This window comes from Triturus cristatus, chromosome 1_2 (assembly GCF_964204655.1).
Source record: "Triturus cristatus chromosome 1_2, aTriCri1.1, whole genome shotgun sequence".
NCBI lineage: Eukaryota > Metazoa > Chordata > Amphibia > Caudata > Salamandridae > Triturus > Triturus cristatus.
Genome location: NC_140580.1, coordinates 953,532,639 through 953,555,770, shown reverse-complemented (window position 1 = coordinate 953,555,770; position 23,132 = coordinate 953,532,639). Strand labels below are relative to the sequence as shown.

Sequence of the window (23,132 nt, the reverse complement as noted above, 5' to 3'; positions counted from 1 at the left end):
AGGCTATTAGGACCAGGCGTTCTGCATACAAACGCATGACGGGCTTTGCACAGAAGGAATGGGAGCACAGTAGGTGGGAGAAACTAAAAATTAGTTTAGCAAAAGGAGATTCTCGCTTATTCTGGCGCCTTGTTAACACAGGGTCAGACACATTACCAGACGCAATTGAGCCAAATATTTCAGCTACTGCTTGGCGGAATCATTTTAAATCCCTATACAGTACATCAAATACAATGGAGATGTCCAACCTTAACATCGAGGTAACTAAAGTCCACTCCTTTACACTAAGGGAGATACATGAGGCGATAGATGGGCTAGCATCAGGCAAGGCCCCTGGATTGGATGGTCTGCCTGGTGACTTATTTAAACACGAACCACTCATTTGGGCGCCATACTTGCTGTGCTTATTTAATTCTATTTTGGGCGGCATGGCGGTTCCGAACACTTGGCTGGGAGCAGAGATTGTCCCAATATTTAAAAAGGGATCACCTCTGCTCCCTTCCAACTATAGACCAATAAGCTTAATAGATGTCCCACAGAAGCTGTTTGGTAGAATGCTATTGAACCGTCTACAAACCTGGATTGCAGAGAGGGACATATTGAGCCCATACCAGGCTGGGTTCAGAGAGGGCGTCTCTACAATAGACCAGATTTTCCGATTTAATTATTTGTATTGGAAAGTTGTGACTGTGGGCAGAGGAACGTTGTACACGGTCTTTGTTGACTTACGGGCAGCATTTGATCTGGTGCCACGTGCCAAATTGTGGACAGTACTCAAAGATCTAGATGTTCCGGGTGACATTTTAATTATGCTGATGAGACTCCATCAGGGTAATTATGCTAAAGTTAGGTGCGGAAAGGGAGGCACTCTAACAGAGGATTTCCCAGTGAACACGGGGGTCAGACAGGGCTGTGTGCTCGCACCGACCCTGTTCTGCCTCTTCGTGAACGGTGTCATAGACTTTCTGACAGGGCTAAGCTACATTGATGCCCCAGTGTTGAATGGCAGGAGGGTACCAGCAATTATGTTCGCGGATGATACCCTCCTGCTCTCAAAATCACCAATGGGACTCCAGAGAATCCTGGACGGATTCATCAACTTTTGTGAGCTTCGTGGCTTGGAGGTGAATGCGACTAAAACTAAGTTCATGACCTTCAACCCACCCCCTTCAACTCACCCTAACCCTACAATTGGTAAAGAAAGTCTTGATCGGGTCTCCACCTTTGAATATCTAGGTGTCACCCTGAACCAATCGTTGACCTGGGAAACGCATATCACCAGAGTAAACCTAAAACTTGCTCAACTTACTGGTGGTATAACCAGGATGATATCTAGGTCCACCTACAAGCCACTGGGCCCACCTCTCCATATCTACAAAACTCAGGCTAGAGGTGCGGTGATTTACGGGGGTGAGATATGGGGCTATGCTGCGTGCCAGAAGTTGAAGATAACTGAGAACAACTTCATTAGAAAACTGACCGCCTTACCATCAAACACCCCGCTCTTCCCGTTGAGATTGGATCTTGGCCTAAGACCAATCATCGAAGAATTGGGACTTAGGCCTTTGATGTACTGGCGCAGAGTCTGGAGTTCCTTAGAGCTTTCTAGTTATAGAGCAGAACTAGAAGAAATCATGCGCTTTCCTAAGGTGCTGCGTATACCCTGGTTCAAATACATCAAGGACACTTTTAAATTGATGGGGAAGCCAGAGTTGTGGCTTGACCCGCGGAGCGCCTGCACAAGGATCTCTCGTAGGTCACTGGCGGACGCATACCGCGAGTACAAGTTACAGGCAGCAATTGATTCTCTTCGCCAAGACTCGTTGTCCATACATTTCATCGCTCTCAAGAACAGGGCCTTGATGATGTTGGCCCACAACTAACACGAAAACTTTATTTGCAGTGGCGCTATGGGACACTCTCGTTGAGGGCTCACACAGAACACTGGCTCAAAACCCAGAGTACACCTAATTGCCAGGTTTGCCCTCACACCCGAGAAGATGATTTGCACCTGATTTTCTTTTGTCCTGCATATAATAAGCCACGCAAATATTGGCTTGTTCCTCTCCTCAGGAATCTAGGCTTTAAGGAACACCGTCCCGCATATAGGATCCTAAAATCTGATCTGTCTGCCCCCATTGTATGTGCCGTAGCCACATTTTTAACTACAGCCTGGTTTATTCGTAATCGCCTCATGACTAGGTAAATTTTTATTGTAAATATTTTTTAGATTGGTTTTATGAGTCTATCATTCCATGTTAGATAACAATTCATCTACAAAATGTCTTTTTTTATTGTGTAAATTTTATTGTGTATTGTTATTGTATTTACTGCATCTTTTATGGTCCACAGTGGCCGAAATAAAGACTTGAAGACAATTCAGAAAGTCAAAGGGGTACAGCCAATGAAGAACTGGCTAACTTGACCAGCCGATCCCCTGTTAATATTTAATCCAGCCAATTGCAAAGCGCACATTCTCAGACGCTAAGAGAATGTTTCTACGTGCCAGACCACAGAGCGTTTGGGTGTAAGACCCGTGTGCAGTGTCTCCACTTGTGTTTTTTGTGAATTATTGAATAAAATACATCAGAGAGCTACACCTTTTAAATTGAAGTAAAACAGCACTTGGGGAAATTGTACCATGGTTGCAGTCATCTGTACTTGCCTGCATGTGCGTCGGCGTTGCACTAAGAGCATGGCACTTTCTGAAGAGTTTAAGAAATGGAAACAATGTTTAAATAAAGCGGACATGAGGGAGGAGCCAAGATGGCGACCGGGACGGCAGCGTAGACTCCCGGCTCCGTGAACCTCCGCATCCCGCACGGATATCCTGCACGAGATCCTTAACCTGTGCTACGCGGTCGTGTTTCTGAAGGAGAGAGGCACCCGACTGTGTGACTCCGAGGTTTCTGGCTGCGGTATCGCCGGAGAAATATGCATTTGAACTTTGCGGCCTGTGCGGCCCTGGAGCCGGGACCTCGAGTGGACGCCGTGGCCGGGTGGCAGTTCAACAACAGCGGCCTGTTGTGACTGGGTGGAGTCGGTCCACCGGAGCGGTGCCAAACTCGGCCTACATTTCGTCGTGGTCGTCTCTACTGTCATGCGTAGCGGACCGAGTGCATGCCCGGGGGTGCAATTCTCAGACCCTCCGGTGGCTGCCCCTGCCTTTGATGGTGAGCTGCCCGGCCGCCGCCCGTATCCTGCCCTGATCATTGCGGGCCGCCCCCGAATTTTTACGGGAGCTGGTCCGTAGTGGGGACGACTGTTGCCCGTGACCACGCAACGGATAACTTTTCGCCTGCCCCCGGAACCCGGTCACCAGCGACGTGGACATCGAGACGCTTGTCCCAGGGTCCCGGCCCCGGTGAGGGTCGGGCATACTTGGCGGCCATCTTGTTGCAATGAAGCCTACCATCCTGTCCGCTGGGCCGCAGCGGGATTGTGAGAGTGCGACTTTCGGGAGTGTGGCAGCGCGATCGCAGAGAGCTGTGCTGGGGTACGGCGACCTCCTCGAGGCCCTTGGTGCTCTTCACTCCTCCTTGATTCATGGTGTCGGGGTCTTGGGGAGTAAGCTCGACGGTGTGGTGTCGGCCCGCCTGTCCGCACGTACACAGGGACTACCCACACTGCGCACAGGAGGACACTTTGGCGGCCACCCCTGAGGTTAGTGCACAGCTGGACACTCCGTCCAGTATGCTACAGTGTGTTCGTCCAGCTGAGGACCTGATCTGCCCCGGAGGCACTAGACCTGAGTGGGATGTGGTAGCCTCGTCCCGTACGTGCCCTCCTGCGACCCAGAGACAACTCCAGCAACTATTGTCTGCTTTGGCTGCTTCTGCCTTCCTGGACCTGGAGTGCAGTGCATATCCTTGTGCAGCACTGGGAAGCCTGTTTCTCCACGATGCGGACTGTGTTGATGCTCAGAGACTTCCACCCCACCTGTGTGCGTCGCTTCTCGGACGTTTTTGGACAATCCTCTACCTTGGAACATCGGATATGGTGCTGGGTCGAGGGGTAGGCATGGGCAGACTCCCAAAGAGTGGTCAGGGATGAGGCTGATCCTTCAGGGGTGGTCATCTAGTGGACGGGCGGGCTCAGGGGTTGCGTGCTCTCATGGCATAGCTAACAGCATAATAGGTGCATAATGCTCCCCATTTTTCTTTGAGAAGATAGATTTTGTGCCGTTTATTGTTCACTTTGGGGGAAACTTACCGTGCGGGAGGGAGAAGCCGGGGGTATGTTTTGAAGGCCCTCCTCCAGTTTATTAATACTTTCTCTACCCCCCCCCGTCTGGTGGGGTTCTTTTCCTACTTCTTTTTCCCTATTCTCCTATATTTCGGGTCTGGTTCCAGGGCGACAGGCACACTGCTGGGGGGGGGGGGCCGTACTCATCTGCAGAGGTGAAGGGTGGGGGGTTGGGGGAGGGGATTCTTTAGTCTTTTATCTCTTTTTCCATGGCCTCCTTTTTCTTCTCTGATTCTTTTTGTTTTTCTTTTCTGGGATCAGCGTGATACACCTCCTTTGCTATGACTCGTTGCCGCTCCGTGTGTACCGCAATTTCCGGGGCGCTCTCCGGGAGTTCTGGCGTAGGACTGCAGGCGCAACTGCTTATGATATTTTTCCCCATCCTGATGTTCTTGTGTTTGTGCCATTGACCTAATGGATTGCTGTAAATCGCTTACGTTTATTACTCTGCATATCTGTGATTGCTGTTTGAAAATTGTTTGGCACCTGATCCTTCTGCCTTGTTTCATTATAAAATGAAAACCTTTTTCTCCTGGTGCCCTACCTACTCTGTTCACGGTAGTAGCATTACGATTCTGCTCCCCGAAGTGCTGCCTGTGTTTACACTTGCCTGTTTTTGCTCTGATTGCTTAGCGGCCGGCCCCGGGGGGTTGTAGGCCCATACTTGTTCTTGATAGAATTTTCAATAAAGGTTTTCAAAAAAAGAAAAAAAAAAAAAAGCGGACATCAGTAAAAAGGGTAGCATGGATGCAGATATCGCAGGCTTAGTGCAAAACTGGAATGCCCACGATCAATTCTTTAAAACCAGCTCTTGCTCAGGGCGGATAATACTCATCAATACGCAGGTGAGCAGGGGAAGCCCTAACATGGAGTTGTGCCTTTTACATTCTGCCTTCTAGAGGTTAGCCGATTAGCTAGTCTGGTGTAAAACACTGCATCCTTATGTCGTCCCCAGGCACCACTGCATTTTTCTCCTCTTGCAGTGAGATTACTAGAATATATGGTTTTGATAAGTTATGCTTTTATACCACTTCTGTTTGAAAATGAGATACAAGACAGAATGCTTTAATATGAAGGTATTGTTAAGTAAATTGTGCAACCCAGTAAACTCTTGGAAGGCTTGGGTAACCAAAAGATTTATATCAGGTAACAGTGCCTACAAGGGATTTTCTTTAAAAATACTCAGTTTATCAAACTCAATTGTGAGTGCCCATATTTGTGGCCTCAGATCTATTAATTATAAATATCAATTTGAAAAATCAAAAGTGAATGTATCAAGGAGAACAACAAGCAACAGGTGCATTGTAGAATTTTATATAGTTAAATATTTTAAATTCAAAGGGTACAAAAACATTCACAAACATCGCCATCGTCCACAAGAACACCATCCGCATCACGACCAACACCGACGACACACTCACAGCAGCCCAACACCTGCACTTCCAGATCCACACCGACCCCAAGACCACCCTCAGAGGCACCCACATCTACAGACCCCCGGGACCACGCACACAATTCTGCGAAGACATCGCCGACTTCATCAGCCCGCACGCCCTCCCCTCCGCTGACTACATCCTCCTCGGGGACCTCAACTTCCACCTCGAGAACAACAATGACCGCAACACCACCACCCTGCTGGACAACCTCGCCAACCTCGGACTCAAGCAGCTGGTGACTACCCCCACCCACTACGCCGGCCACACGCTTGACCCCGTCTTCTCCTCCAGCAAAGACATCTCCTTCAGCCACGCCACTGGACTCCACTGGACGGACCACAGCTGCGTCCACTTCAGCTTCAGAAGGAACACAATCCACCACCACCAGCAACAGGTTGCACGCAGAAGCTGGAACAAGATCACAGCCGATCAGCTCGCCGCATCCGAGAGCCAGGACCCTCCCGCCAGCTCAGCGAACCCCAGCCATGCCGCCAACAACCTCTCGAAGTGGATCGACAACTGCGCAGACGACCTCGCCCCTCTCAGGACCCCGCCCAGCAGAACCGGCTGTAAGAAAGCACCCTGGTTTACCGACGAACTCAAGAGCTCCAAGAAGAACTGCCGAGCCCTCGAGAGAGCCTGGCGCAGAGACCCGTCACCAGACAACATGACCACCCTCAAGCTCGCTACTCGAAAACACCACCAACTGATCCACACCACCAAGAAAACAGCATTCAAGGAACGGCTGGACAACAACGCCCACAACAGCAAGGAACTCTTCAACATCGTCAAAGAGCTCTCCAACCCCAGCGCCGGAAACAACGACATCACCCCATCGCAAGACCTCTGCAACTCCCTCGCCTCGTACTTCCACAACAAGATCGCAGACATACACAACAGCTTCAGCACACAGCCAACGCACCCTACGATCGCACCAGCGCCCCCCACCACCACCCTCCGCGCCTGGACCCCGATCAACACCGAAGAAACCATATGCACGATGAACTCCATCCACTCCGGATCTCCAACCGACCCCTGACCCCACCACGTCTTCAACAAGGCCGACTCCGTCATCGCTCCCCATCTACGAGACATCATCAACGCCTCCCTCGACACCGCAACCTTCCCGGAGAGCTGGAAGCACGCCAAACTCAGCGCTCTCCTGAGGAAACCTTCAGCCGACCCCACCGACCTCAAAAACTACCGCCCCATCTCGCTCCTCCCGTTTCCTGCTAAAGTCATCGAGAAGACCGTCAACAGACAGCTGGCCGCCTTCCTCGAGACGAATGGCTCCCTCGACCTCTCGCAGTCCGGTTTCTGAGCCAACCACAGCACCGAGACCACCCTCCTCGCAGCCACTGACGACATCCGAGCCCTGCTCGACAACGGGGAAACAGCGACCCTCATCCTCCTGGACCTCTCCGCGGCGTTCGACACTGTCTGCCACCGCACCCTAGTGCAGCGCCTCAGCAACGTCGGAATCCAAGAGAAGGCACTGGAGTGGATCATCTCCTTCCTCGCCGGAAGGACACAGAGTCCGCCTCCCCCCGTTCAGATCCGAGGCCACCGAAGTCATCTGCGGCGTACCACAGGGATCATCGCTCAGCCCCACCCTCTTCAACGTCTACATGAGCCCCCTCGCAGCCATCGCACACCAACACAACCTCAACATCATCTCCTACGGCGACGACACCCAGCTGATCCTCTCCCTCACCAACGACCCCGCCACCGCCAGGGCCAACCTACACGAAGGGATGAAAGACGTAGCCGAGTGGATGATGAACAGCCGCCTGAAACTGAACTCAGATAAGACGGAAGTCCTCATCCTGGGAGCGTCGCCCTCTGCCTGGGACGACTCCTGGTGGCCCCCTGCCCCGGGCAACGCACCCAAACCAACGGACCACGCACGCAACCTGGGCTTTATCCTGAACTCCTCCCTCTCCATGACCAGACAAGTCAACGCCGTCTCCTCGTCATGCTTCAACATCCTATGCATGCTACGGAAGATCTTCCTGTGGATCCCCACCGAAACCAGAAAGACGGTCACCCAGGCCCTCGTCACCAGCCGATTGGACTACGGCAACTCCCTCTATGCCGGAACCACTGCAAAACTCCAGAAAAGACTCCAGCGGATTCAGAACACCTCAGCACGACTCCTCCTGGACATCCCCCGACACAGCCACATCTCCGCGCACCTAAGAAACCTGCACTGGCTCCCCGTCAACAAGAGAATCACGTTCCGACTCCTCACCCACGCTCACAAAGCCCTCCACAACCAAGGCCCAAGATACCTCAACGACTGCCTCAACTTCTACACTCCCACAGCCTGCTCCGATCGACCAGTCACGCTCTCGCCGCCGCCCCCCGCATCCGAAGAGCCACAACGGGAGGAAGATCCTTCTCCTACCTGGCTGCCAAGAGGTGGAACTCCCTGCCCACCCACCTCCGCCTGACCCAAGACCACCTCGCCTTCAGGAAACAACTCAAGACCTGGCTGTTCGAGCAGTAGCGGACGCCCCCTCCCCAAGCGCCTTGAGACCCTCCGGGTGAGTAGCACGCTATACAAATGCCTTGATTGATTGATTGATTTGCAATGCATTTGGCGTCACATTAGTGAAAGTTAGATCTATCGGTGTTGCAAATTACATTGTTTATTAGTTATGTTTGTGGGGAGTTCCAGCCTGCTTTCGTGTTTTTTATTGAAACGTACATTAGCAGAGCATTTTATGAATGCAGCATTGCGAGTGACTCATATCAACAAACCTTTTATTTAACGAAAAACCCTTAAACAAAACAACACAGGGGACTATGGTAATGTAGAAATAAATAATAAAAAAACCATGCAAAATATAGTGCCAAAATGAAACTTTAAAACAGCAGGAACATGGAGGGGGCACCGATTTCATAGCACAAACAACCTAAAAACACCACGGAAGCCTTTTGTACACTGTACCACATACACCTTAAAGTACACCGCCTGGAATCTAAGTTTAGGTCCTCAGATGGTGCAAAAACAGCGACAAACCTCCCTCTCTCCATGCGGCCACTCACTCAGAGGTGATTCAAATTGCAGTCCAGAGTTTCAGAAGGAGCAGCAAAAATAGGGGCAAAGCCTTGGCTGTCCACAAAGCTGCGACCTCTGCCAGTCGCCTGAGGGATAAATGTTGTTTGTTGTCGGAGCCCTAAAGCCTCGGACATTTTGCAGCGAGGGGGAAGCTGGGAAAGCCCATATGTTTAACTGAGAGAAGACCCGGGGAATGAAGACAAAGGTCAGTGGTGACAACTAACCTTGCCCAGCCATGTATATACCTAAGAAAACTACAAGTCCCAGAATGCAGAGAACAAGACAGGACTAGAAGTACTCTTTGTGCTGATTTGCAACGCATATGTTCCATAATAAAATACATGAGCAATACCAAAACTTCCAATCAAACAAGTGTGCCTGCGTACACAAATGCTATGTTTGAACGTGAAATTCAGTTCCACTGCTTACCGGGAAGCTGCAAATAGTTCAAGCTAAGAGAAAGAAACAAACACTAGCATATTTGCAAAACTTCTAACTATTCTTCGCGACAAGAGTTAGTTTTATTGACATGAGATATCGGTTTATTCAATGTACATTTTATTTATTGAATGATGCTTAAATATTAAATAAAAAAGGTAAATCAAGAATCAACATTTTTTTTTATTAGTTGCAAAATTTTACTGATCTGCTGTAAAAAGGTTGAATCAGCTCCGCTCAAACGTACGCTCGCAAAGCCTTGAAGCTCACTTCTTTTCAGTGGGAAAACTATAAGCACTAGTTAACAGTTTTCAGTCACATTCCCTAAAACATGTCTCTCACTGTCATCGTCGAAACCCAGAAAGAAGTGGGTTGAGGACGTTTGCTTACAAACATTTGATAAAAACAGCACAAATGTAAATTTGAGTTAATTTGTTTTTGGCGGATGCCCCCGCCCCCCAGGGCCTATCAGGAAGCTGCAGCTTAGTTTGAATGGATGGGTGATAGGGTCACAATGGAGACGAGGACAGCCCTGGGAGCAGGCTTTGCTGCCGGCCTCTTGCATAAAGAAGGTCGCAGATAAATACACTGACACATATGCCCAGCAAGAGAGAGGCTGTGGCATAACCTGCAGAGCTGCCGACATTGGACCTGGGGAACCCGGTTCGAGTCTCGGCACTGGCAAAACTGAGCATTAAAAAAAAAAAAAAATAGAATGTAAAGAAAGTAAGGTCATTAAAACAATGCAAAGTAAATAACGAATGGCGACAGTCAAACTGAAGCTGGTAACAACATGGACCAGGCGCAGTATTGCCACGAAGTCGCCTCTGTTCTGCTTGCTTAGGCATGGGAGGGGAGCGGGGAATTTACAACTTAAGACTGCATGGGGAAGGGGCTAAAGTCTACTTGGACAGCGCACAGCGGAAAAAGTGAAAGCTACAGATGGTGCCTCGGGTGCTGAAAGCTGCCGGCTGCGCGCGTGCACACTCGCGTGAACGCAAGCGCTAGGCCAGCGAGCAGCACTTTAAAAACTCACCTACTAAATATCTCTCCGAGCAGCACATGCGCACTAATTCAGTGAGACTTAAAAAGACTAGGCTTAATTTAGACAAATAAATCAGTGATTTATTATAGTGAGAATGGGTCCGTTGAAAAGCATAGACTTGGTTAAACATGCGTCACTAACATCCATTATGTAATATGTAATTTTTTTAGTAAGAGCAATGGCAACTCCAGAAATGTCACAAGTGTGCTATGTGCAGAAGGTAGTAAACACAGTATTGCTGGAAACAAAATGAATTGGGCTGTCAGCTTTTTCTGCTGCATACATTTTCTTTTATAATTACACATTATAAAGTGGTAATCAAAGTGTTACACATGAGGATGCAGCTGTCACTTGTAGGCATGCCGGAAAATAGAAATGTCACACATATGCATAACAAAAACTTGGCAGCTATGGATTTGCTGTAGTCCATTTCCTAATAGTGTGTAACTGCGGGGCAGATTGTGAGCCTTTGAGATAGTATTCATGTTAATTGCAGCGCACAATACTATTTCAAAGGCCCACATTAGCCCCGCAGCTGAGCACTATTAATAAAGGAAATGCAGAGTCTCAAACAGGATGTGTGCTTTCAGAATCTGAAAGCACACGTCCTGCTTTAGATTTGCTGCATTCCTCTTCTTAATAGTGCATAGCTGTGGGGCTGATTGCGGGCCTTTGAGATAGTATTCATGGTATTTGCAGCACATGGCGGCGATGCGATTGACACGAATACTTTCACAAAGGCCCATTTTCAGCCCTGCAGCTACGCACTATTAAGAAAAGAAATTGAGCAAGTGCCAATTCCACGTGCTGGTGGACCAGAGCCCCCCTGAATCCCACAGACACTTACCGCACTCGGGATGTGCTGTGTGCGTTCAAAATATTTGACACTTCGCGCTTGGGATGACTTCAGTGCGTGGGCGCGCGTGCACGTTAAAGGGAACAGTGCCGGTGATACAGGATTTTCAGGCGGACGCCGGGAGGTGGCGCATGCTGCCCCTTACCTTGATATGGGGGGGGGGGGGTTAACTGTGTTTAAAATGATTATGCTCCCCAAATACTATAAACCCTGCAGCACACTTATTCCCTGAAACCAGGGGCCACTTTCGTCAAATTGAAGGGTGACTTGAGAACCTACTGTGGTGTGGTGGACACCCAATGTTAACACTCGCAAACCTACAGTGTAACCCTTACAATGGTGGGATTTCTTTCCCAGACATACAGGCCTATTATTGGGCGGTCAATATGGTGGCCATAAACAGCTGACTGTTCACACACAATATCAGTCCCACCTACAGATTGAAGCGAGCGCAGTTTGCCAGCCAGTCGTGCCTGCATTATCTCTATGGCAGGAAGGGAGTTCGATAGCTGCTGCCGGCGACATGTGGTGTTAGACGCCTGGCAGAAAGCCACTAAGCACATAGGTGGGGAGGAAAAATAAAGTGAACAGAGCCGGTCTGGGAGGGTACAGGGATGCGCGAGATGGTCTTTGAGGCATGGGATCTATTGTGAATCGCCGGGATAGGGAAACTCCTGGAGAAGGGGCCTTTTTCATCCCTACAGAGAGTACTCCATGCACCAGAACCAGCCCGACGCTGAAGCAGAAGGACGCGAGGACTTGCTTCTAGAAGGCGTTCCAGACCTCTTGGAGCCCTTCCTTACCGGAGACCTTCCTCTAGATGATCTTTCTGTCAGGCCATACAGGCAAATCCTTTCCCTGTCCTTTAAAGTTCTTCTGGACAGGTTCTGGCAGTGAGGGCAGGTCTTAGGATCATGATCCTCAGGCAGACAAAGAATACAGACCCCATGAGAGTCTGTTTTGGCCTTCTTTTTACCACAAGAAGGGCAAGGGTCAAAAAGAGATGGCATTTTAAGTTGTTAAAAAATGCCCAAACCTGTCAAAAAAGACAGCTTTTTACTTCAAATGATGAAAAACGTCGAAGTAAGGTATAAAAGTTGTGAAAAGTGAAAATATTTTTTGACAAAAATCAGAAAAGAGTGGAGCTGTGTTGCCAGGATCCTTCCTGAAGGAGCCGGAAAAAACAACTGACCTAACTGTCACCCCTGAGGCATGATGGGAAGCTGGGGGTCAGGTGTGCCTTAAAGGCACGGTGTCAGTTTATTGCTATGCAGCTACAGGTTAGCTTTTCAGTCTTGTTAGACTGGGTATTTGCAATGCAGCCTGGGAGCTTCCTATGCTTTCAGTGTTTTATGAGGATTTCTACTGTTTGCTGAGTATTAAAACAGTTTCTAAACACATTTTATTGTTGCTTCTCCTGTTTCTAATGCATGTTTTTCATGTATGGTGGAAATTCCTTACAGCATGATTCAGCTCTGGTGTTTATTAGGCTGCAATTGCTTATTTTTATATATGAAAAACCAAGAGTTGCCCCAACTGAAGAAGCCACACGCAAACAAGCTCAGTCCTTATATTTGCAGAGTGGATGAACATAAAAACCTCTTGCCCCCAACACAAATAAAATCAGCCAAACGCGTTTCGGGCATTGTCCAGCCCTTGATCACTGGCGGTAGAGAACAGCAACAAAGTGGAACCACCTACGCACTGTTTAAATATCCCTGCCCATGTGGGCGTGTGCGCTACGAATGTTGGTTAATGTAGTTCTACCATAATCAACCCAAGTGGGTGTTGCCGTGCCACCAAATGTTAATGTTAAACCCCAGTGGGCATGTTTGGGGCTCCAGGGCTTACTGTCCAACCAATATCCAATCCACAAAGCGAGAAGTTTGAACGGGATGAGCGTGATTACGCTCAGGGAAGAGTACTCACATTTGCGAAAAAGTTTGAAGGTCCTCGCAAAGAATTGAAAGCAAATGCAAATACATCTACAGCAGTAAGAATTGATACCTCGGAGTCGGAGGTGACAGGTGGGGAATCCTCAGATGATGGTGGAAGTAATCAGATGATGACAAAGACCCCTTTTCAAGAGGAATTTCGCATTATGAGACAAACATGGGTGAGAGGGGGCAAAAGCAGACCGCCAGAGGCAGAAAAAGAAAAACAAGGAGGGGTGGCTGGAGCAGGAGGCTCAAACGCTCCAACCAGATCAACCCGCAACAGGAAGGGGAAGAAATGGATGTAGATAATCTGACCATCATCAATCTAACATCTAAAACCCTCACTAATACGGAAGAACAAGTATTAAGATTGGGTCTTACTTTTTGCCCCTCTAACAAACTGGAATATACTCAAACCCGTATCGACCTCTTTAAACTCACTCGTAAGTTGAAACTTCATAAGTACTTGAAGTCCAAACCTAACTTTCTCAAGCAAAGGAAACAACTTAACAAACCACGAACAACGGATGCATTAACTGGTGAGGATCTGGCAGCCTTAGAAGTTATGGAATCACTAAGAGTGGAAAACCAAGTTGCTAATGTTCAAGGTAAAGGGGATCAATTACAAAGAACATTACAACTAGGATTTGGCCAAGAAAAAGATCCATGTCACAATTTCTGCCTCAGTTACCCCCGGATGCAATTGATGTCTTTGCTGAAGCAGTCAATAAAGATCTCATAAAACTGCGAAGTAAACAATCGGATTTGAACAAAACTCAAAACATAACAAAAGAACAACGGGAGGCTATTGAAAGCCTTAGTAAGGACAGCATGGTCATCTGCAAGCCCTCCGACAAAGGTGGGAATATAGTTTTACAAACTAGAGAAGACTATAAAATGGAAGCACTTAGGCAATTGTCGGACAAAAGCTGTTATCAGAAGATCTCCAAAGATGTATATCTGGGAAGTATACAAAGATATCATGAGATGATTAAACTGTGGTTGGATAAGTCCATGCTTGACATGGAAGAGTACCTATTTCTCCGTTGTTTAAATCCAGTGGTGCCCACTTTCTATCATATTCCCAAGATACACAAGAATAGCACTAAACCACCAGGGAGACCTATTGTCTCTTCACAGGGAGGAATCACAGAACATTTGTCAACCTTCATTGACTTTTTTCTCTTTCCTCTGGTAAAGACATTACCTGCGTATATCAAAGATTCACGGGACTTCCTCATGCAAATTGAGAAACAGCAGTGGAATCCAGAATACAAACTGATTGTATTAGATATAACTAGTCTATACACTCGGATCCAACATGAACATGGCCTGGAAGCAGTGGCACATTTCCTAAAAAAGAAACCATTAAAATTCACTGAACATAATGCAATGATTCTTCAGTTTACAGAATTCTGTTTGAAAAATAATATCTTTGTTTTTGGTGAGGACTTTTATCGCCAGATCTCTGGCACGGCGATGGGCACCTGCTTCGCCCCCAGCTACGCAAATTTATTCGTGGGCTGGTGGGAGGAGCAGGTGTCCAGAACGTCCACCGATGTCAATATGGGTGGGATGATTTCCTGGTATCGTTATATAGATGATCTCTGTATAATCTGGGATGGATCAGAACAATCAGCCAGAGAATTTATCATGGATTTAAACAGGAATACAGTAAATTTAGAGTTTAGTGGAGAAATTAGCTCAGAGTCAGTGAATTTCTTGGATCTTAATATTAGTATTGATAACAACAAAATATATGTGTCACTGTACCGTAAACCTACGGCCGGAAACTCGTTATTACACGCGGCAAGGAACCATCCATCAGGATTAATTAAGAGTATCCCCTATGGGGAATTTTTAAGACTGAAACGTAATAGCACTAGGGAAGTGGATTTTGAAAAAGCAGCACAAGCCAGTGCTATTAGATTTCTAATCAGAGGTTACAGTAGGGAACTTCTGGACATAACCCTTAACAAGGTTAGAGATATGTCCAGGGAAGATCTCTTTGCCGAAGGTGAGAGGAAGAAGAAGAAAAAAGATGAATTGGGTATCAATAAATTCAGGATGATAACCACCTTTTCAAGCGATGCCAATGAACTAAGAACCATCATGAGAAAAAATTGGCATATCTTGAAAACGGATAGTGTCATAGGGTCAGACATTCCACCTACTCCCCTGTTAACCTTCAGAAAGGCCAGATCATTAAAAGATAGCCTTGTTCAAAGTCACCTGTACCCTAAACCTAACACAGGGGGAACCTTAAGGGAGCTTAAAGGTTTTTACCCTTGTGGCAAGTGTAAGGCATGTGTGAATAGTAGAAGGACTCTCACATATCAGGTAATTGGTCTTAAGAAGCCCAAATTTATAAATAAGTTTCTCACATGTAACAGCGCCTATGTAGTTTATTGTCTTGAATGCCCATGTGGACTGCGTTATATCGGCAGTACTATCCATCCAGTAAAAATAAGAATCTTTGAACACATGAGAGCAATAGCCAAGAATGATGCAACCTATTCAGTGGCTAGACATTTTGGCAAGAAACATGGAAACAACAGGGAGCTGCTGCGTTTCTATGGGCTAGACCAGGTCCCCATGAACTTCAGGGGTGGTGACAGGAGGAGCAAACAATTACGTCGACTGGAATCTAGGTTTATTATTGATCTGAGCACTAAGATGCCAAAGGGAATGATCGTGGGGGAAGAACTGGCAGTGCATTTGGGTGATTAATCTCTGTATTGATGAATTTTATGATTGACTGATATCTTCATAGCTGTATAGTCGGATTTATGTACTCTTGATGATTTGATTTACGGGATGGTATACAATGCAACATGGGAATGTAGTGTTTAGGCCGATACACGGCAGTATACGAGCGAACTGAACTCTGAATTTGGCCGATACACGGCGTGATTGATTTGTTTTGGACTAACAGGATTCAATTGTATGTTAGATATACTTTCCTACAATAATGTGATCTCACATTCTCTGTTTTACGCTGTAAATAATTCAGTAATGTTTGTCCTACACATTGGCTTTAATGGGGGATTATACTCTCCAATATGGCGCCTGTTTATGTGAGTCTCTTTTTGATTTCCATGTAAATACATCATGTGACCATTGCCGTAATTTTAAATGTGAGCCGTTTTCTGGCGTGAAACTTTAAAACATTAGACTAAGGCGGTAGCCGAAACGCGTCATGTTTCAGAGCGGATGAATTAAAAGAAATTTGAAAGAAAACCCCCTGTGAGTGCTTTCCTTATACCAACAAGGATAAAGGAGTGAGCGAGCATTGTTAACGCGGATGCACCTCCGCGTACGAAGCACCCGTCCGTGAGTGCGCTGGCCTGAGGTGCAGTTGGAGCGATTATATATATATATATATATATATATATATATGAAAACACCCACTCTCGCCGTCACGAAAGTAAACTCGGACTCCGAAGCTGCATGCAGATACTTTAATGTTCAAGTGCAAAATATATATATATATATATATATATATATATATATATATATATATATAATCTACTGGCGGTCGCCAGTAGATAGTTATAGTTAGGACCGTGTTTCCATAGGAAATCTCAAAATTCTATTTTGAATAACTTTGGCGCCGGTTGACGAATCCTCGCGAAATTTTCAAAACTAATGGGGCGCTCCGTTCAGCTCCTACCCTGAAAGTCTCGGGGTGATTCGTCAAGCGGGGGCCGAGAAAAAAGGGGGGTCCCAAAACGCGTTTTCCCCATGCATTTTTCCATAGGACCTTTAGACACAGCTACAGCCCGAACGGCTGAACAGAATTACTTGAAATTTGGCAGAGAGGTAGCCATAAGGTCAAGGAAGTGCCTTTTGCAGGTCTGGTATATATATATGTATATATATATATATATATATTCACTTAAAAAAACCATAGGTTTCACACATGTTATAGTTAGGTGGATATTTCACTTGTAAAAAACCAATGAAATTCCCCCGTTATAGTTAGTTCAGATAACTATAACTCGCGCGCCCGCAATGCACTGCTGATGACGTCACATATTACATCACTCATGACATGGCCAGTGACATCACTCATGACATCATCCTTGTGATAGAGTGGCGGTCGCGCGAGTTATAGTTATCTGAACTAACTATAACGGGGGAATTTCATTGGTTTTTTACGAGTGAAATATCCACCGAACTATAACATGTGTGAAACCTATGGTTTTTTAAGTGAATTTGCAAGGTTTTTTAAATGGTAATTCCTAACTATAACGTGTATGAAACCTTTGTTTTTTTCAGTGAATTTGTACGGTTTTTTAAATGCTAAGTTATGTATGTATTATTAATTTTTTTATATATTTATTTTACAATAAACTACGTATTAAAACTTTTTTTTGGGGGGGTTTTTAACCGTGCGCGCACCCCCGCGATTTTAAAAAAAAATAAAATAAAAAAATGTTTTCTGCCTTCGGGGTCCTTCAGGGACCCCCTGACAAAGGCTAGGGGGTCAGGAACTCTCTACCCTGCCCCCTTTTCACGTTCGCCACCTTCCTTTTTCACTCTCGCACTGAAAACAAACAAAATGGCGGCCGACACTTCCTGATTTCGACCGATTCGAACGTTGACTAACATGTAACCACCAATCAGAATTACGCTCACGAACGTTAGGGTGCTCGCACGGTACGCGCTTATAGATATTTATATGCTTTTAAATGCTATTTTCTCAGGAACTACTGAACAGATTGACACCAGACCTGCAAAAGGCACTTCCCTGACCTGAGGACTACCTCTCTGCAAAATTTCAAGTAATTCTGTTCAGCCGTTCGGGCTGTACCTTCGACTAAAGGTCCTATGGGAAGATGCATGGGGAAAACGCGTTTTGGGACCCCCCTTTTTTCCCAGCCCTCACTTGACGAATCGCCCCGAGACTTTCAGGGTAGGAGCTGAGCGGAGCGCCCCATTAGTTTAGAAAATTTTGCGAGGATTCGTCAACCGGCGCCAAAGTTATTCAAAATAGTATTTTCAGATTTCCTATGGAAACACGGTCCTAACTATAACTATCTACTGGCGACCGCCAGTAGATATATATATATATATATATGGATATATATATATATATATGGATATATATATATATATGTGGGGCACATATAGTATAGTGTTTCCGGGGTCCCGCGCATGGGCGGGAATATTCTAATGCTTATGACTATTGATGAGGATCCCCTGGAAGAGAACTCAAGTATGCGCGGCTGAGGCATGCTTGGCTTGCGGAGAGATTGGGGGCTTAGATATACCTGCCAAAGCACCACTAGAGGTCAGATTGTTGCTTGAAAACCTAGAGCAGAAGGCTATCTCCCCCGACTATAAGTCACTAAACAATAATATGCCAGACATACTGACCAAGCTGATGGTCAGGTGGGACGTGGGTGAGCTCTAGGACGTCAACTGGGAGGTGGCCCTGATGAACCCAAGGGAAGTAGCCATAAAGGCACGACTGCACCTGATCCAACTCAAATACTACATCAGATCTACTATGACAGGGACGTCCTGTACCACAAATGGAGAGGGCAGCCTCCCCAGACTGCCCGCGCTGTGGGGACGCTAGCGGTAAAGTCATACACACTGAAATTTGACTGTTTACTCCTGGAACGTGTTCTGCTAGGAGATACATTTTGTGATGTATGGCTCACTTCCAAATGGCTTGTGCTAGGCGTGACAGTTGGAGAGAGTGTGTCCCCCCCCCTGTTTTTGTATGTAATCCATAGCTGTCATGTTGTCTGTGCGAACTAGGACAGTTTTGCCTATTAGGTGAGTTTGAAAGGCTTTGACCGCTATAAACACTGCTAGTAGCTCTAGGTAATTAATATGAAGGTTCCTGTACATTAGAGTCCATATTTCTTGGATTGTGTGATTTTGTAGGTGAGCGCCCCAACCAGTGAGCGATGCGTCTGCTGTTAGCACTGTCTGTGGAGCAGGGTAGAGAAAGGGCCGCCCTTTGGATACATTTTGAGGGTTCCACCACTGCAGAGAGCGATGGGTGCGGCCACCTACCAAACAATAGATACGTTAAGCGACCCTGCGACTGGTTCCACTGACTTACTAAGCATTCTTGAAGGGGACGCAAGAGAAGTCTTGCATGGGGAACAATTGTAATGCAAGACGCTATTATACCCAGCAATTGCATGAAGACTCTTGCTGGCAAGGATTGGTTGGGCTGAAATTGAATGAGAAGGGATGGAATAATGTGAACTCTGGCTGTACTGGGAGAGGCTAGAGCTTTGTGAGCATCTATTCAGGCTCCCAGATAAGTTTGCGTGTTGGAAGGCTGTAGATGAGACTTCCAACGCATTCACTGTAAACCCTAGTTGGTGAAGTAAGTGAATAGTGGGTTGAGTGTGTTGGAGACACATTTGGTAAGGACTGGCTGTGATGAGCCTGTCGTCCAGGTATGGGAAGACATGGGTGTGTTGTCTTTTCAGATGTGCTGCGACTACAGCCAGGCATTTGGTAAATACCCTGGGAGCAGTGGTGACTCCAAACAGTAGCACTTTGAATTGGTAATGGTGACACGCTATGATAAATTTGAGGTATTTGCGATGAGCGTGATGAATTGGAATACGAAAATATGCATCTTTTAAGTCTAGAGTAGACATAAAATTGCCCTGCTGTAGAAGCGGAAGCACTTGTTGAAGTGTTACCATGTGGAAATGCTCTGACAGTATGTAGAGGTTTAGTTCTCCGAGATCCAGAATAGGTCTCAAGGAGCCGTCCTTTTTGGGGAGGAGAAAGTACAGGGATTACACACCTGTCCTTTGATGTTGTAATGCCACAGGTTCTATGGCTGCTGCTTTGGAGAGGAGAGACTGTACTTCTTGCTGAAGTAGATGTAAATGTTCTGGTAACATTTTGTGAGAACGTGGTGGTATGTTTGGAGGATTGTTTGTAACCTCCAGGCAATACCATGTTGGAAAATTCCTAACACCCATTTGTCTGTGGTGATAGATTGCTAAATGGGGATGAATTGTAGAAGTCGTCCCCCAACAGGTGTTAGATGATCGGGGAAAGTGTAGGCAAGTCACTGCTTGTTGGGGGAGGGGGAATTACGCGGTGCGGAACCCCTGCCTCGACCTTTGTTATTGTTTCCTCTATATCCTTCTCTAAAGAAACCTTGTAGAGGAAGATTGATTGTTGCCTTTGTGAAAGGTAGCAGTATTGTCTGAGGACATGGTCTTGGACCTCCCACAGTAGAAGGGGCGACAAAGGAGCCCTAATTAGGGGGAGACTGCAGAGCTCCCATAGACTTGACTACTTCTGTGTCTTTGTTCATTTTCTCGAATGATTTATCTACTTCGGTCCCAAAAAGATGTTCCTTGTCAAAAGGAGCTTTCAAAATAGACTGTTGTACTTCTATTTTGAAACCAGAAATCCTCAACCATGCATGTCTTCTTAATAACACACTAGTGTTGATCTCTCTAGCTGCAGTGTCTGCATCTAAAACGCATCTTATTGAGAAATTGGATATGAGCTTCCCTTCCGGGACTAAATCTTGGGCTTTCACTTTGTGTTTGGGAGGTGTTTTAACAACTGCTCCATTTCATCCCAGTGTACCCTATCATATCTGGCTAGCAGCGCCTGAGTGTTGGCAATGTGCCAATGATTTGCTGCTTGGTAGCTAATCGTTTACCAGAGACATCTAATAGTTTTGATTCTTTGTCTGGAGGGGGAGCATTACCTGTATTCTGTGAATTATACCGTTTACGGGCATTAGAGACAACCAAAGAGTCTAGTGGTAGCTGACCTTTAATAAAGACTGGATCTGAGGGAGCAGCTTTATAATTTTTATCAATCCTAGGGGTGAGAATGCGAGCCCGCACTGGATCGTTAAAGATGTCATCAGCATGTCTCATCATGCCCTTAAGCATAGGCAGAGTATGACTAGCCCTGTGTGTGGTACTGAGTGTTTCAAATAGGAAATCTTCCTCTAAAGATTTCTTGTGAAACTGCACCCCATGATATTCTGCAGCTCTAGCAAGTAATTCTAGAAGTCCTACAAAGTCATCAATCGGTACGCGTATACTTGGTGCGACACCGAGGGCAGAACTCAAATGAAGTCCATTCCATCGACTGTGAAGTGGACCGACGCGGTTAGGCCGGACGGCCTTTCCAAGACCATCGATCGAAATAAGAGGTTCTTCTCAACGGATACGATACGTGGTGAAGTGGAATACGCGTTTGAAACAATACTGACACAGGTAGAGTGGATTGCGCACCAAGGGTAACCCGAAGAACGGTTTTGAACAGGAGCGCAGCAATACACATCCAAACATGATGGCGGAAAAAAACAATCTAACAATGGAGTCATGCCCATGGACACTATCACCGAAAGGAGGGGCCACCTTACCTCATGACTGGAAAGACTTCTTTCAAGGAAAACAACTTGCAAACATCCTGACCCAACACTAGATGGCTGGAGTATGCAAAGGATGTGATCTACAGCTCACATGCCGAGAATATTCATTCTATAGAAGACCCTAATCTGTTAAGCTTATTTCACACTTACTACTAGTGGCACATCTCACGTCGCACAGGGTAGGTGATCTCCAGGGCAATATTCTTCACTGTTTCATGGATTAAGTTTTGAACGTGCACATCATGGAACATCTAGTATGCCTTTAATTAGTTATTTGCCCTCTAGTATGTCCCAGGACTGACACGGACATTACACTTGATGTAATATACTATGTCTACTAAGCACCTGTACTTTAAAATAAATCTTAAAGAACACACCTAGAATACAGAGTCTACAGACTACAGGTTAACTGGAGGCTCATATTGACATATGGCATAATAATAGTGAGCAGAAACTTGAGGCATAGAGGAAAGTCTACAGCGAGAAAAAAAGTGGCAAATGAATGTTTTTGATATATATGGCAATGTTGAATCAAAAATATAAGTGACAAGTGCATATTCATAAGAATGTTGCCGAATTTTCGTTTATCAAAAACGTCAACTGTCAATTTTACCTGCAGAGTTTTGCTCACTTACGTGCACTAGTCTAATGATGGACTGATGTGCACGAAAGCTAATTCTGAGCATGTAACTGTAAAGACTGTCAGTACACATGGCAAGCTACACCTGCTGCATAAGTGTAAAAATTAAAACACATTGACGTCAAAACAGGAAAAATAGGATTGGAAGAAAACAAAATACCTCTATGTGCTCGAACATGTGTCTGAAAGCAGTTGTAGTACTTGTACTTCTTTCCACAAATTCCACATTCATATGAACCTGTTTAACAAAACAAAAACATGGCATAGTCAAGTTCAAATATACGTAAATGTAATTAAGCTTAATCACCTGCAATGCAAAGGTAATTATCTTTAATTTAAGGGCTTTGGAAGTCAACTCTCAACTGAAGTCATAAACACTGAATTTATCCCTTGTGGGCAGGATCAGTAAGCACTTTTACAAAGAAAAACTTTGATTCCACACAAACTCTTTTCACATGCCCATCTGAAAAAAGTGCCTTTTTAACAGAAGTTCAGTGCATATTTTTCCTTTTAAAAGAAAGCCAAATGCAATCCAATCAGCCGATCAGAATACGAGAGTTGAAGAGCTCTTTCCTTTTTCTTTTTCAAAAGAAGTAAAGAGACTAAATTAGCAGCAGCAGCCTTAAAAGCAGCAATAAGCCCCCTGATCGTTAACATAGCAAAAGTGTCCTATGTTGTACAGCAGCTGTAGTTGACCATCGTTTCATTTTGACTGCTTACTCTCTTATACAAAAAAACTAGGATTAAAATAGATAGATATTGTAAAAAAAAAAAGTATACCAGGCAAAATCCGCTTCAGTATCTTTGTATGATGCTGGGGCCTGGAAGCATGTCAATTCGTTGGCAATACAAACGATAGAATTTAACTTCTGGAAAAAAATGGCGAGTCTTCCCTATAGTTGTTCATATTTTAACTGCCATCTTGAACTGGCTGTCCCTATATATCTGATCAGAAAGGTATGGCACCAATCATTTTGTGGCACTCTTTTTGGCGAAGGGAATCCATTAATTTGACAAAACAGTTTATCACGGATTGCCTCACCGTAGATGTACAGAGGATTCCTTGGATTATGTATATA

The 23,132-nt window shown here is 45.9% G+C and overlaps 1 protein-coding gene across 14 annotated transcripts in view; it reads right to left on the bottom strand.

Annotated features, from left to right (window-relative positions):
- Positions 1–23,132, bottom strand: part of ZNF618 (zinc finger protein 618) — a 1,018,163-nt gene that overhangs the window by 539,287 nt on the left and 455,744 nt on the right. For all 14 annotated transcript variants that reach the window (XM_085610043.1, XM_085610045.1, XM_085609994.1 and 11 more), the window contains exon 5: positions 22,214–22,291. In XM_085610043.1, coding sequence (XP_085466169.1) covers positions 22,214–22,291 — 78 coding nt within the window. The remainder of the gene's footprint in view (positions 1–22,213; positions 22,292–23,132) is intronic.